At 48.8% G+C, this 16809-nt stretch overlaps 1 protein-coding gene across 1 annotated transcript in view; it reads right to left on the bottom strand.

Annotated features, from left to right (window-relative positions):
- TRIO (trio Rho guanine nucleotide exchange factor) overlaps positions 1-16809 on the bottom strand; it is a 366334-nt gene that overhangs the window by 173705 nt on the left and 175820 nt on the right. Inside the window, exons 10-11 of the mRNA XM_043488447.1 lie at positions 11085-11207; positions 1949-2140 (exon numbers count right to left, since the gene is read on the bottom strand). Of these exons, the coding sequence (XP_043344382.1) occupies positions 1949-2140; positions 11085-11207 (315 nt within the window). The remainder of the gene's footprint in view (positions 1-1948; positions 2141-11084; positions 11208-16809) is intronic.

The raw sequence follows: 16809 nt of genomic DNA on the forward strand, positions 1-16809 counted from the left end.
CACAGCTTAAACAGCAAAGACACAACCTGCTTTTTCACGCGCATCATCCTTCTCTCTCTCAGGGTGGAAAAAAGGCAAGAGAGAAAGAGCAGCTAGCATCCTATAATAATACTGATGGAAAAGACAGAGTAACCCACAGCTCTCCCAAAACAGGTGCTGTAACAGGTGCATGGAGAGAAAGTTCTAGAGTGTGGGGCGGGGTGACCACACACAACACACGACAGCTAACCACTGCGGAAGAGTAGAAAAGCAGTGCATCCAACCGCATGGACCAGACCGTGAGGATGCGGCGGTGATTCAGGCCGGTGCTCCAGATGCACAGAGAATCACTGATGGGACAAGCAAGGTGATCTGAGCCACGACATGTGTGTTCCTGGCGGCAGGGCTGCAGCGGGGCTGGGAGCTGGCAGGGGCAGAGAGACTAGTTAGTGGTAGTGGCCTGACTCAAGAGGAGTGAGGAGGAACTGGTGAACCTGCAGCCGTAGTCAGAAACCGCTGTTAATCAATGTCTGCTTAACACTGTGTCTTTATAAACACTGTGAAGTCTTTTTTAGTGGTGGCATTACTAAACCAGAAAAAGAAGCTGCTCCTGTCAGTTTTCTACGCTGACAAAGAGTCTAGGATCCAAAGGGCACCAGCCCCTTCCCAGAAAGGGCTGCTCAGGGTCCCAGTCATTCACTACATACGCCCCCTATACTAGCCTCCCCTGGAGGAGGGCATGGCAACCCACTCCAGTATTCCTGTCGGGAGAGTCGCATGGACAGAGGAGCCTGGCGGGCCACGGTGCAGAGGGTCGCAAAGAGTTGGGACACAAGCGAGTATTACATACTAGATCTCCGGGGCTCACAAAATTTCAGAGTTGAAAGTGAATATGGTTTTCCTGGAGTCAAACATTCAAGCTACAGATGGCCTGGTTGAGGACTGACTACCCAAGATCCCAGACGTGCAGAGAAGTTCTTTTCTTTTAAACAAATTCACAAGTTCCTGAGTGAATGTCTTTAAATAAGGCAAGCCAGGCCTACCCATTTGCAAGTGTCTTCCATAGTCCCGTGTCTTCCAGATCTTTCTTCCTAGCCTGTTACTATAGCCTTTCTGGACTCAACCTCAAATTACCTAAAAGGGCCCCCATTTCCAGTTTGTAAAGAGCTGTGAAATGGAGAATTTATCCCCTTAGAAATAAGATGCAGTAAAGGTTACATTTTAAATTTGCAGTCCTACTGAAAACTTTAGCTTTTATTATAAATCCTACTATCTCAAAGGTTACATAATATTATAGTTTCTTCAACTGAAACTTTCTATGATTTTCTTTTTTTTAAATTTTATACTGGACTATGGTTTTCACTAAGAATAACACACATGCAAGATATAATACCAACCTACTTTCCACTTACCAAATTACACACCATCTCTTATCCCAAGACAAGTTTACCAGGAGAGCCTACCGATGACAGCACTGTTAACAAATTCAGCATTATATAAAATGCACTCCTACGAGTATCTGAGGGCAGCCACACAGTCTGATAAAATCAGAGAGCAGCCATGCCTTCAACCACATGACAGGCTCACAGGCAGAAAGGAAACCCCATGGCCCTGACCCCAAAGTGCAGGTCACCCGCTTCTGCTACAATGGACGTGCCCTGCTGTCTCCGAGGGTCTCCTCCAGCCCCTGTTTTCCCTGCTCTCCTCCTGACCCGCAGCTCCCCAGGCCACCCCCACCCTCACAGGTCTGCTCCTGGCAGGCGCCTCCCCAGGAGATGGCGCGCGTGTGCCCGTGTGACAAAGGCAGGCCAGCAGGGCTAGCTGGGTCCCCGCCACCACCACTCACGAGCGACCCGTCCTCACGGGCCACCTCTGGTCCACTGCCTGACATCACAACCACCCTCGTTCCGCCCATGGAGCCCCAAGGCCCTTCTGGGCAGGGCTCTGTCTTTGTCCCCTGGAAGCTTACCTCTTTCACGTGGGTGTGAAAGGACACCGACATGTCCAGGAGGATCTTCCGCTGCTCGACGCGTCGCACGAAATCCTGTATCCGGTCCTCGAGCTGATGGGCAGCCTGATAGATCTCTTCCGGGTCACATTCCCCGGTCTGAGCCAGCTGCTCGGCCGCCTCGAGTAACTTATCTGCATTGGTGTAGGTGTTCTGCGAGAGAGAACGTTCAGAGACACAGGAGGTGAATACCAGACAAGCTGGCCCGGCTGGGAGCCATGGTACATGGGAACGGAGTCGGCAGGTTCTGTTCCTTCCTGCACATCAGTAGGATGGGAGAGATGACTTCAGGAGTTCAGAACACCGCCATCAGCAGCCTCAGCCTTTCTTAACTGAGTTAAACTCTGACCCTCACGGCAAAGCCCTTCCGTCTGGGGCCGTGATGGGGTTATCTGTAGGCAGCCGCTGGCTGTCCTGTGACTCACAACAGGGCTTCTGGCTGTTTGCTGCCGCCAGAAGGGAGCTCGCAGCCACAAACGCCTGCTTCACTTTTTCTCCTGGTTTTATGACGGGGCGCAGAGTTCCAGTTCTGTGTCTTTCAGTATTGATGTACCGCTATAGGATAATTCCCCAACAGCAAGTGAAAAGGTTACGTTGCAAACACACACAAACTGCTGTCTCTTTTCACATGTTTCTGCTTATCAGCAATTCTGTGCTTATTATTTTTTTTTCCCTTACTTCAGGGATATACTGTTTTAAGAGAAAAGAAATAATAACTGCGATGGCTATAAAGTAGCCAGAGTTTTAAAGAACTGAGGTTGAGTGCAAAAGGGTGTCTAAAATACTCTGAAAAGTACTCTATTTTTATTTTTGATAAATCAGGCTGCAAAGCGGTTCCTCAAATCAACAGGGCTGTTAGAGACCTGACTCTGTTCAGGGGAAATGCCAGGGAGAGGGTGCTGATGGGGACAGGGAGCAGTGAGCCAGGCCGGAGGACCTCAGACAGGAACGCACAGCATCCGGGCCCCCGACAAGGCCCAGAGGAAGCATGCAGCTCCTGAGACACCGACTGAGCCCGGCAACCTTCTCCTCCCCCAGCACTTCAGTCCCACAGCTGAGCAGGATCGGGTCTCACGGGTGAGACGGGTGCCGGCCCGGGGTGTGGGGAGACCAAGCCCAGTGGGGCACAGGGCGCCTGGGCAGTGGGCAGCCTGCCGGATGGAGAATGGGGACCTCCAGGGTATTCACCTACTAAGCCAACAGACTAATAAAGGTACTGAGAGCTGGGTTCCTCATTTTGGACAATGGAGTTACAAATATGCAAAAGGAGAACACTTGAGTCAGCCTGGGGGCAGCGGACTGGAATTGGGGGGCCCACGTGTGGACACGGTTTTCCATGGGCTGATGTGTAAACGTGCACGTGCATACTCGCTCACGTACACCCCCTCCCACCCCTCAGCTACCGAGAGGACCTGACAACAGCAATGGAGCAATGGCAATAAGCAGGGTGGAACCCAGATCTCTATTTCTGAGGACCATTCTGCTCTGCAGGGAACCAGGGGTCTGTGGAGACAAGGCTGATTCCAGTACAAGATGAGCCCCAAAGTGAGGAAAAGCCCAAGGACGATGTGGACAGGACAGGGTGGAGAAGCCAGTTTGTGGAGGCGCACGCTGGCCATGTGAGGGGCAATTGAGCATCAGAGGGACAGTGAGGGTGACGGAGGGTCATCCATCCAGTCACTAGGAAACCAGGAGTCCCCACCGATAGCAAGAAGCCAAAGCGGACAACGGACAGCGTGTTTGTTACAGCATTTCACAGTACATCCTCACCAAGTGCTCAGTGATTACACATGGGGAAGGACTCGCTTACAACGGAGCCATCTGGCAGACACCACCTTAAGCCAGGGATCGGACTGGACACCAGAAGTTACAGCACAGATTAAACTGCGCGCCGCTTGACGGGAGGGTGTGAGGAGGACCCAGCAGGGCTTCCTGGATACACCTGCTGAAGACGTGTAACCAGAATACAACCGCGAGGAGACATCAGACAAACCCAACGTGAGGGGCCTTCTCCAAAACATCGGGACACAGAAGTTAAGGAAGGACCGAGGAGCAGCTCCAGGCGTAAGGACACCGAATGTGTCCGGGGACTCTATATGGGATCCGTCAGACATGGACACTGCGGGGTCTGAGTGTTAGAAGGTAGTCACATGTCAGGGTCAGTTTCCTGATTCTCATGGGGCAATTCCAGTTGTACAAGATAACGTCCTTTTTGGTAGGAAATAGACAATGGTTGGACGGAAGCAAGTTCTCTGGGCTGTATTTCCAACTTTCCTGCGAGTTTAAAACCTGTAGAGATTAATCCTTTGTCAGTTGTTTCATTTGCAATTATTTTCTCCCATTCTGAGGGATGTCTTTTAATCTTGTTTACTGTTTCCTTTGCTGTGCAAAAGCTTTTAAGTTTAATTAGGTCTCATTTATTTTTATTTCCATTACTCTAGGAGGTGGGTCACAGAGGATCTTGCTATGATGTATGTCAGAGTCTCCTGCCTGTTTTCCTCTAAGAGCTTTATAGTTTCTGACCTTACACTTAAGTCTCTAATCCATTTTGAGTTTATTTTTGCATATGACATTAGGAAGTGTTCTAGTTTCATTCTTTTACATGGAGCTGTCTGGTTTTCCCAGGGCCATTTATTGACGAGGCTGTCTTTTCTCCATCTTCATTGCATATTCTTGCCTCTTCTGTCAAAGGTAAGGTGCCCATAGGTGTGTAAGTCCAATCTTTGGGCTTTCCAGCTTGTTCCATTGGTCTATATTCCTGCTTCTGTGCCAGTACCACACTGTCTTGATGACTGCAGCTTTGTAGTACAGTCCAAAGTCAGGAAGCTTGATTTCTCCAGGTCAGTTTTTCTTTGTCAAAACTGCTTTGGCTATTTGGGGTCTTTTGTGTTTCCATACAAACTGTAAAATTTTTTGTTCCAGTTCTGTGAAAAATATCATTGGTAGTTTGATAGGGACTGCACAGCTTTGTAAATCTAAAAAGGAACATTGACTTGGATGTTTCTTTAGAAGGTAAAAGAAGGTGTCAAACAGCACCTTGTTTTCCCAGAGTCACTTGTAAAAAGCTTCACGTGGAAAGCACTGTTAGTATCTTTTTAAAAACTCCAGTGTGAGCATGCAGCATGGTTGTATCTTCCACACTCCAAAAATTCATTAGCGTGGAGTCATTCTACTCACAATCACTGTACAGCATAAAGAAGGAATGGGTCTTCAGATCAGTCGGGAGGTTCTCGGCTCTGCCAGACTGTGTGCAGAAATGGTCCGATGCCGGACCAGCAGGTCTGAACCAGCCCGAGACCGAGGCCCCGGTGGTGCAGCCAAGGGCCTGCAGCAGTGACACCAGCTGCAGGACTTGCTGCCACCAAGTAAACACGAAGCTCTTTCCAGGTTCCTCCTTCTCCAAACACCAGAACTGTTCTATAGAATAATCTATATTTAGTACCTTTTAAGTGAATTCAACCATAAGACTTTCGACACTTCCTTTCTGAATCTCTGTCTTGTTCCTTCACCATGTCAAGTTTTGAAGAAGTTAATTTGAAGAAAAATTCGTTTAATACAATGCCAGTTCAACATCTTGAAATTACAGACAATTTAGAACTCATTTTACAAAGGACCTTTCAAAAACAAAACCCCAAGGCACACACTAATGTGCCTTAAACTTAACTTGGAAAAAGAGATTTCTTCTCCCTAAACCCAAAATCTGTTTACCTTATGAGCACATTTCAGAGAAATGAGAAAAGGTTCTTCATTAAGCAATGAAGATGCTTCTGCTTCTGTTTTGAAGGCGCCTCCTAAGGCCATTCTGTCCAAAAGAACCCCATAAATCTGAAGCATGACCTTAGATTTACCTCGGACACAGGACGTGCGTTACACTTTGTTTTGACAGAAAGCCTTCAGAGATGAGAAGGCGGAGAGGGAAAGCTGGGGAAGGCAGTCACTGAGGGTCTCGGCCCTCCCTGCAGGAGAGCAAGGCTGATGTCACTTTCTTCTCTGGGAAGAGCCAGACAGCTTTCCATGAATGAAGCTACAAACACAGAACGCGATCTGGCTTGATACCGGGACCACTGCTTGCCGAGCCCCAATCTACTGCACATGGTCTTAATCAAACCAGCCTCCATCTGGAGCCACCGTGCAGCCCAGGGCTCTCCTGATTTCAAATACTGTCCTCCCAGCCCCCTCAAAGGACCTTTATCAGGCAAGGTGGGGGACTAGAGAAAAGAAGGCCACCCTATTTCTTCAGGCCTGTGAATGTCCCCACTGTACTATACCGAATCTGTTCTTACTGTCTAGGGTCTACAGGGGTGCGCCCCCCGCTGCCCCACCCATTCTGTGTACTCTGAGCAGAATACACTCTTCAGAACCAGCCCGAAGGGGGCAGTGACACGTGGTCTCTGCAGGTACACGGGGGGCGGGCCTGGCACACGGTCAGTGAGCCCTCGGGGCTGAGGCTGCACACACACTAATCTGGACACGTGTTAGTGGACACAGAAAGGATCAGAGATTTTCACTCGAAGGTGAGTGGAGGGGATTTACCTAAGTGGCTGGTCCAGGTTACGGTCAATTATGAGAGTGCTGAATGTCCACCCTGGGCCATGGCACGTCCCTGCAGGCCCCGGGTCACAGTTTTATCAGCTAGAGATGCAGAAAGCTAGTCGGCCTGCCATACGGCAATGAGGAAGCCAGGGAAAGTCACTCAACAGTCCTTCAAAACTAGCTGGTCTCTAAAAACATGGAGCAGAATCAAGGGACAGTCTTCAAGAGAGGGGATATGTCTATATGTTAGTCACTCAGTCTCGTCTGACTCTTTGCAACCCCACAGACTGTAGCCCACCAGGCTCCTCTGTCCGTGGGGTTTCCCAGGCAAGGATACTGGAGTGGGTTGCCATTCCCTTCTCCAGGGGATTGTCCCAACCCAGGGATTGAACCTGGGTCTCCTGCATTGCAGGCGGATCCTTTACCATCTGAGCCACCAGGGAAGCCGACAAGTGAGGGGAGGGTTGATAAATATTTCATCCCAGAAGGAAAAGAGTGAAGAGAAAAAGAAGCTGGAGATGCTGGGGGAAGAGGCCAGAGGTGAGTGGCCGGGCCCTGGCACTGGGGTGGGAGGGGGCACAGGTGGCCAAGTTCAGGTGGAGAGCGCAGAGGCTGCTCCCACCCAGGCGGGTCTGCGAAGGAGAGAGGCCCCCGAGAGGAGAGGCGGGTGTCTGTCCGAGGCCTGCCTGGCAGAATGCCTGGCACACGACCAGTGATCAGGTGAAAACCAGACAGAGGGAAACAAGGGCAGATGTCTGTAAAGTGAGCAAAAGCTGTTTACACTTAAGGGGTTTGTCTTTTTTTTCATGTACAGTTCAGATCTGAGCTTAAGGACTTCCAATTAAAGGGAAAAGCTCCTAGAATCCCAGGGACAAGGTGCCGAGGATGATATGAAAGACATGAAAATCGGGGGAATGGTGCAGACAAGGCCCTGCCTTTTCCGGAACTCGTGTGAAGGCAGCCCTCTGCCCGGGGTGCTGCTGCTGCAACCCTTGGCTCCCCTGGAGACCCAAAGGCACCAATGTCTCCCACAAAGAAAGCGCCCCACCCTCGCTGCCCTGAACACCAGTGTTGACAAGCATTGATGGTCATCTTAGATCTGAGGAAGTAAGTTCACCATGAACAGGGCTTCAAAGGTAGCCACAGAAGGGAGCTCCCTAATTAAGAGCGAAAGGAACCACAGGAATTGGAAGGAGGGGTCCACGGGGTGCTGGCCGCAGATGGATACACGGCAGACAACGCTGGGGTGCACTCGTCAAGGCACGAGAAAGGGGCTGGCCGGGCGAGCCCACAGTCCCGGGTGAATAAACTACTTGGGGCAGGTGATTGCTGTCCCGCCTCTTAGGGTCTCTGGTGCCTGGTGTCTTCGCTCAGAGGATCCGAATCTCAAATCCATCCTCAAACCACATGGCTGTGGCAGGAGCTTATCTGATGGAAATGTCAAGGGGCGATTATGGCGCATTTCCCATATTTCTTCAGCTGTAAGAGCAAGGCAAAATATTTACCAGCATCCATAAGAAGGAAGCTCACATGTAACCTGGAAAAGAGAAGTCCACAGACCCACCCCAGGGGCAGGAAGGCTGTTGAACACACAGCCTTTCCCAACCGGCTTCTAAGATCAAGAAAGGTGAAGGCTGGGTTGTCACTTTAACTTTACACATGGCGACTGGCAAGGAGGTAACTTTTAAGAGGCACTTTCACTGAACAGGACTGAAGCGCAGTTTGCTGTCTTATCCCATGACTACCTCTCACATCAGTTCCCTGATGAACCCAGCACACAAGTGCACCCCCTGTGATGTAAAAGCCACGGACACACACAGCTGAGGTTTACTCCTACTTATTCAGGGTTACAGATTTCGAGATGAAATCATCAGATGTATATAGATACTCTTCCTTTTATAATCGAAGGCTCTCTTTATTTCTAGTGTTTTTATGCTTTCAAGTCTATTTGCTTAATATCAACGTTTCTACACCAATTTCCAATGGTTCGTATTTGCCTTGTGGATCTGTTTCTAACACTTCATATACTTTCATGGTGTGCTGCAGTCCACAGGGTGGCAAGGAGACATGACTTAGCAAACAGCTAAATACTTTCAAACTTCCTGTATATTTAAAAAAAAAAATATACAGAGACGCTTTTAACAAGTATAATCTATTTTGCGTTCAGTGTGATCACTGCTATTTAGGGACAAATTGCCACATCCTGGGCTTCCCTGGTGGCACTGGTGGTAAAGAATCTGCCTACCAATGCAGGAGGTACAGGAGACGTGGGTTCAGCCCTGAGGTTGGGAAGATCTCGTGGAGGGGCGCGTGGCAACTCACTCCAGTATTCTTGCCTGGAGAATGGCAGAAAGGAGTCTGGCAGGCTACAGTCCACAGGGTTGTAAAGAAAAGGACACGACTGAAGCGACTTAGCACATACACGCACACATGCTACATCTTACTTTGGATTTCTTACATGATTTTTGTTGTTCTTTCTTTCACTTCCACTAGACCCATTTTCCTGAGAGTTTACCTGGTTTTCTGCAGTTCTTTTTTCTTTATACTTATGGAAAGTGGTGCTTTCTATCCCGTCTTTAGTGATCATTCAACAATGCTACCACACACACCAGAGTTTACAAATCTAAGATACACTACCTCCTGCCACACCCCTCAGGATAGCGCTCCACCTCTGTGTTCAAGGGCTCTAGGGCTTTGCTCCATCTCACTCTGCAGGGGTTTTTGCTTTGGTTTGGTTTGATGGATGCATTTATTGGCTGCAACGGGTCTTCACTGCAGCACGCAGGCTCAGTAGCTGTGATGCCCTGCAGCATGTGGGATCTTACTTCCCCAACAAAGGATCAAACTTGCGTCCCTTGCATTGGAAGGCAGATTCTCAACAACTGGCACCAGGAAAGTCTCTGTTGTTGTTATTCAGTCGCTCAGTCGTGTCCGACTCTTTGTGACCCCATGGACTGCAGCACGCCAGGCCTCCCTGTCCATCACCATCTCCTGGAGTCTGCTCAAACTCATGTCCATCCAGCCATCTCGTCCTCTGTCGTCCCCTTAGTAGAGGGAAGTCTCTCCCATCGTGTTTTTAACCTCCCCCGAAGTCTGTCCTCTTTTGCCTAAATGGTCAATCCTTTGATTTACAAACACATTTACCAATTGCTATGCTCACTGTCAATCTCGGTCCTTTCTTCTCAAGTGATCAGTCGTGTCCAACTCTTTGTGACCCCATGGACTGTGGCCTGCCAAGTTCCTCTGTCCATGGGATTCTCCAGGCAAGAATACTGGAGCAGGTTGCCTTTTCCTTCTCCAGGGGATCCTGACCCAGGGATAGAACCCACATCACCTGCATCGGCAGGCAGATTCCTACCCACTGTGCCACCTGGGAATCCCCCTCTTCCTTCTTATACTTCCTTTATATTCATTTAATTCATTTATTCAACAAACACTGCTGCACGCTTGGCTGCACCACACCAGCCGTGTTCCACATGCCCGTGACAGCGGCGTGAGCGCCACCGAGCCCCTGCACTGGTGGAGTCTGTTAGGAGGGGGGCTCCCGTGACTCTGACTGAGCCGTGCGCTGCAGGGCTTCTATGCATGACTGGGGACCTCTCTCAAGTCGTGATCTATTTCAGCCTCACTGTCAAACTGACATCCACTGTGTGTGGGATTCTAGGTTCAGCGTTCCTCTCCCTTGGGACTCCATCCCACCATCTTCCAGCATCTGTCTTCCAGCATCTGCAGTGACGGGTGAGAAGTCAGCTTCGAGTCTTTCTCAGGGATGGGACGCCGTCATCTCTCTCTGGTGGTTGAGACTTTGCCTTTGGTATCCCTCAGGTTTACCAGGTGTCTCAGGATGGATTCACCCTACAACTCCTTCTGAAAACAACTTTTACCCCAGCTCCTAGAGCTTTGTATACAGATCACGGGAAGATGATCCCTTCTTCTTTCACTCCTCTTTCTTTTAAAACAGAAAGCAAAAGGAGAGGCACGTTTACCAAGCAACAGCGAGCTGCAGGGAAGACCCGGGCCAGATATACCAGCCATGGCAGGATCACACACACCTGACTTCCTTTTCCTTCCAGCAGCCCCCACCATACCTACTTCTCAGGTCAGGGAGTCAGCCTCAGAAAGGTTAAGAGACTTTTCCAAAGTCACACAGCTGGAGAGGATCACAGTCGACATTCAAATTCCTGGGCTGTGAACGAACCACCCCCTGCCTCCTATTTCTGAAGCACAAGCATTTAAAAGAAAGAGAAGAGGGGAAAGAAATGTTGGCCCATCATTATAGACATTCAAGGACTGCTATTCCCCAATTTACAAACTAGTCAACAGAAACCAGTACAAGAAATATGGCAAAAACATCCGAGACATGTTCCTGTTTCCAGACCATCACATATTACCATAGGATCCACTGTCTAAGTCATCTTTATGCCCAGACAGAGACAGCTTCACTCTGAAATCTAAGCATCATCTCCAACACGCCTCGCTGAAGCTAAGTCATCAGAGATGGGGTTAAAACCGTAATTCAAAACCAACAGCACAGATATTATGGGAGAAAATGGTAAGGTCTTACCTGTGCTACTTCTTCAAAATCTTCATGACGTTTCTGCAAAGCCCTGGCCCGATGGAGCGATTTCCCTACACCTGTGTGTTTGCTCAGAAATGCTTCTCCGTGGTTCTCGATCCAGTCCAGCACCTACAATGAAACACAGACACACATGCCATCAAAACCATGCTGGCCTTGTTCTGTGTGAAGGGCTATCCATTAAAGACACAGTTCTCTTATCAAAACTCTGTAAGACGCAAGAAACAAGGGAGGAAAAAAAGTGGAGGCAACCAGACACTAATTTGTTGAGAATTACACCTCCATCAGCCTTCCCATCATGATCAGGAGTAATCAGCTCTTACTTTAATAAGTGCAAATCTCCTTATGTACACGTTACATGCAATAACAATTCAGTTAAGTCTCACCCCAGTTCACACATCACCGAGCCACCCACACTGCCTGGGTTTTGTGTGGCATCAGAGTCATCAAGACGCAGAGGAGCGCTTTAACTTAACATAAGGCTCCAAGCTTCACGACTCAGACAATTCCAGTTTTTAACTACTGAGTTCATGTTTTCCTGTCTCTTCTAAGAGACGAAACATATAAGTAAAACTCAAGAAAACAAAACACTTAAAGGCCCCTGCCCTGGTCTTTGAGGATAATTTATTCCATAAACTAAGCTGTTGTGAAAGCTGAATATTTCATGAACAAAAACACATAAAAGTTCTTGACAGCTGAAATCCGCCACACTGAAGAAAGAGGGAAAGTAAAACAAGGCAACCCAGTGTGTTTAAGGTCACGACCGGAACCGAGCAGCTCACTGGCTTCTGCACTTGAGAAACTGCACACAGTACCAACAAAACATTCAGACCACATCAAAGACACATCTGTCTCCTTCTGATGGAGAGGGGAGAACCAGCAAAAAAACACACAATCAGTGATGTCTTTAGCTAGAAACTTTCACGAAAAGATATTATTTAAATACCTGAAGGCACTTGTTCATGTATTTCCTGTGTTGCAAAAGTACTAATGGTCACCTCGGACTCGGTAATTAGTAACCACGGTAACTAAGCACACAGATTCAAACGATGTTGGACTAAAGAACCGACTGGGGCCGCGTGACCAGAACAGTGGTCTAGAAGGACCCTGGAAGAGGACCAGTCACTTCAGTCTGCAGGTAAACGGCTAAAGTAAAGGCACCTCAGGGTGGGGGGTGTAACGCACAGCGTTGGTAACACTGCAGTCAGCTCTGCACGGAGACAGGTGGGTGCTAAATTTATCACGGTGATCATTTCATGGTGTGTGCAAAGGTCAGGCCACTACAGAGCACACCTGACGCTAACCTAACGCTGCATGCCAACGATATTTCAGTTAAAAAACCTAAATAAAAGTGGCCTTAATTTGAGGTTCGTGGCTACAAAACCGGTCCCTCACCCTTTGTCACCTGCACCCTAGACAGATCAGCTGTGCAGACAGACATCTAGAAACAGGCAGCTGGAAAGGGCCAGGGCCCGCTGTCCAGGGACAACTGGACGTGTCCTCCTCCGCTCCACGCCAGCGACCTTCTGGCCTGATCGAGGGCAGGGACCTTTCTCCACAGAGCTTAGCAAGCTAGCAGTGATCGTAAAGAAAACGGGCTGGGAGCCTGAATAAACCTCTGGTGGTCCTCTGTAAAGACCCTTTAGAATGAGTAGACGTGTGTGTGTGTGCGTGTGTGTGTGTGTGTGTGTGTGTAAAGACCCTTGTAGAATGAGTAGGGGTGTGTGTGTGTGTAAAGACCCTTGTAGAAGGAGAAGGGGTGTGTGTGTAAAGACCCTTGTAGAAGGAGTAGGGGTATGTGTGTGTGTAAAGACCCTTGTAGAAGGAGAAGGGGTGTGTGTGTGAAGACCCTTGTAGAAGGAGTAGGGGTGTGTATGTGTGTAGACCCTTGTAGAATGAGTGTGGGTGGGGGTGTGTAAAGACCCTTGCAGAATGAGTGGGGGTGGGGGTGTGTAGAGACCCTTGCAGAATGAGTGGGGGTGGGGGTGTGTAGAGACCCTTGCAGAATGAGTGGGGGTGGGGGTGTGTAGAGACCCTTGCAGAATGAGTGGGGGTGGGGGTGTGTAGAGACCCTTGCAGAATGAGTGGGGGTTGGGGTGTGTGGGTGTGCACGCGTGCACACGTCCACGGTGGAGGGTGGGGTGGGGTCTGGACGTGCAGTCTCACAGCAGGTGCTCAGGATGAAGACACATGTTCTCCTTGTTACCACAGTTCACTTCTGCACCTCATGTCGACACCACACTCTGCCCATCACCCAGGATCTCAGTCATTCCTACTAGATCTGTCTGTCTGTCAGGGCAGCCTCCCAGTCTGCCTGCAAGCTCCCCTGCCCTCCCCTCGTTTCTAGTCCCCTGAGCCATAGCCTTCCTGAGCTGCGGCTTCCTGCCTGCTCAGTGGGGATGATAACGGGGATGTGAGCTGCCAGGCACCTTATACCCCCGTGCGGTGAGCACACAGCACATGAGCCGTCCACACCCACAAACCACGACCTGCGGCAGCCTCCATCTCAGGCCAGGTTCTTCGGGAGCACAGGCTAGGACATTCCATTGCTCTTTAGCCAGTGCACTCAGTACATTATTTCTCTTTCCTGAGATCAGAGAGACCTTCAGTACCGCCATTAGTAAGTAATGCCACTGGCATCGTGACATCAAGCTGCTGTACTGTTTACGGGACAGTCTCTTAGGACATATTACAGAACACAGGTTCCCCTCTCACTCCTAAAGGAAATGTCCAATGACAACTTCATGGTGTCTCCACTTCAAAGAATGGATACAGTGACTCGAACTGTCCTCTGGGCACGAGTCCAGCACCAGACGGAAGACTAGGACCAACTATTAATATATTAAATTTGAAAAGAGTCAAGAGATATGTAACACCCATGCTACCTTCCACCTGCACAAAAGGGCTAGGAGACACTTTTTTAAAACTACAACTATAAAATATTCTGTATATTCCTCAATAGTTTTGTAGAGAGAAAAACAAGGTTTGGGAAACAGCAAACCTGAAGAGTACTGATAACTCAACACAGACTTGAAGTAAAGGCACAATTTCAAAAAGTAAGAGACAAATGCTATTCCATAGAAAGAGCTGGCGGAAGCAAAACATAGTCTTTGTTTAAAAAAAGATGAATTTATTTTTCTTAGCCTTCAGAAAGCATCAGTTGGAAAGAAAAGCTATTATGATCTGACCACTCAGGATTTACAAATGGGCTACAATTTTTCTAGTGGTTTCTTTTAGACAGAATTATAAATACCAGGTGAAACTATATTTCCAACAAACATGAAAGTAAATCAAAGAAGACTACAAATCCAAAGCACATTTTGAAAACAGTGGCAGGCAATTATAAAATGTACGACATGACTTAGCAACTGAACAAAAAAGATAATACTCAAAACCAAACTTCCCTACAAGGCTTTTGCTCCTCGCAAGTTTCCCAGATAGCCGAGGAATCCTGAATGAACGCACCTGCTCAAGGAGCATCTGAAAGACAAGCTTGTAGAACTTTCCATTTAATACATAAAAATATTTCCAATCAGGAGCTCCATCAAGGCAGGGCAGCCGGCCCCTCCTTCACTCAGCAGTGGGGGTGGCTGCCATCTCCCTGCCTGTGACCTCCCCTAGAAGAACAACCAGGCCAGGAAAAGGGCAGAAGTCGGTCCTTCTTTATAGGCAGAACAAGGCTGGGAAGTCGATGCCTCCTTGCTGTTCGGAGGATGTGGGGCAAGCTCGTTCCTCTGTACTTCAGTGCCCTCTAATGGCACCGTGACAGCTCCAAGGCTGAGGTCACCCCACAGGGAGCCACCGAGACTTAAGACCCAGACAGTGGTCTCAGCATCTAAGTCAAAAGGTGAGCCATGCAAGAAATTTTACAGGTTGCTTAACTTCACTCCCTGCTTGTAATGTAATTACAAGGCTGTAAGCAATGATGGCAAATACAGATGTGATCTGATCACAGGGCCCTCCAGCTCTGAATTCTGTGATGTACATGGCATGATCCAACCCGCCCATCCTAAAGGAAATCAGTCCTAAATAGTCATTGGAAGGACTGATGCTGAAGCTGAAACTCCAGTACTCTGGCCGCCTGATGCGAAGAAATGATTCATTTGAAAAGACCCTGATGCTGGGAAAGACTGAAGGCGGGAGGAGAAGGGGATGACAGAGGATGAGATGGTTGGATGGCATCACCGACTCAATGGACATGAGTCTGAATTAACTCTGGGAGTTGGTGACGGACAGGAAGGCCTGGCATGCTGCAGTCCATGGGGTCACAGAGAGTTGGACACAACTGAGTGACTGAACTGAACTGATGTGTGTGGCATTAACATTTACAGTGAAATGAAGCAGACACAAAACTCAACACGTGTCTGTGGGCTCTTGGAGACTGAGGGGGCGAGGAGGAACCTTCTAGTTCCAGCATTCACCAGGGCCTGACAACCAACGGTCCCTGCCATTTCTCTATTCCTCTCCAGCGGAGCCCACAGTTCCTCATTTCTTGCATCGATGTATTTCAAAATTAGAATTAAGCTTCTTCTATAATTTACTCCTAACCATTTTTTTCTTTTTAATGGTTTCCAGGACTTCCCTGGGAAGTCTGAGAAGATCTCACACGCCGAGGAGCAACTAAACTCCTGTGCCCCAAACACTGAGCCTGCACTCAAAGCCTGAGAACCACAGCTCTGGAGCCCGCAGGCCTGGAGCCCGTGCGCTGCCCAAGAGAAGCCGCTGCAGTGAGAAGCCTGTGCACCACGACGAGAAAGTAGCCCCTGTGCACAACGAAGACCCAGCACCGCCAACATAAATGAATACACTTTAAAAAACAGGTTCTGGAACATTTCAAAGTAGACTAAGCCTAAGGCTCACTTGAAAAAAGAAGCTTTTTTTTTTTTTTAAAGTACCACATTCCAGCTACACAGAGCAAACATATGATTCAGAACCATTTGCCCTGCATTGCAGGAGCTCTTCTGCATAACCTCCACGAGAGCCCAGGAAAACCAGGAACCATGCTCCACGCACACCTTCTCGGCCGGAAGGGAGCAGAGGCAGAATCACGGGGAAAGGCCTCAGAAAGAGGCTGGCAGGCTTCTAAACTTTTCCATCATCCATCCATCCATCCATCCATCCATCCATCTCCTGAAAAAAATACAACTCACTCCTCCTGATATTATCCTGGCTGTAATTACGGAAGTACATAAAATTTCTTAAGGACAACAAAGAACCTCAGGGAAGGAGGCAGGGAAGAAAGGAGGGAGGTAGGTTGTTCTCCACAAAGCTTCACCGTGGATGTGCCATGCGCAGTGGCTCAGTCATGTCCGACTCTTGGCGACCCCTGACTGTAGCCCGCCCGGCTCCTCTGTCCACGGGCTTCTCCAGGCAGGAACACTAAAGCGGGGTGCCACGCCCTCCTCCAGGGGATCTTCCCCACCCAGGGATGGAACCCAGGTCTCCCGCATTGTAGATGGATTCTTTACCATCTGAGCCACCGGGGAAGCCCTCACCTTGGATGTTCTCATCAAACTCCAACCAAACCATCACCACCAAGACGGGCTGACACCTTTAGGAATTTCCCAAACCTTTAAAAATTACTTTTCCCATTCTTAATTTGGAAATCAATCTAAAACAGTCCAAAGTTGTCCAAGAAGTATCTTTTTTTTTTTTTTTCAGTGGGTTTTGTCATACATTGATATGAATCAGCCATAGATTTACACGTATTCCC

The sequence above is a fragment of the Cervus canadensis genome, chromosome 16, assembly GCF_019320065.1.
Source record: "Cervus canadensis isolate Bull #8, Minnesota chromosome 16, ASM1932006v1, whole genome shotgun sequence".
NCBI classification, from domain to species: Eukaryota; Metazoa; Chordata; class Mammalia; order Artiodactyla; family Cervidae; genus Cervus; species Cervus canadensis.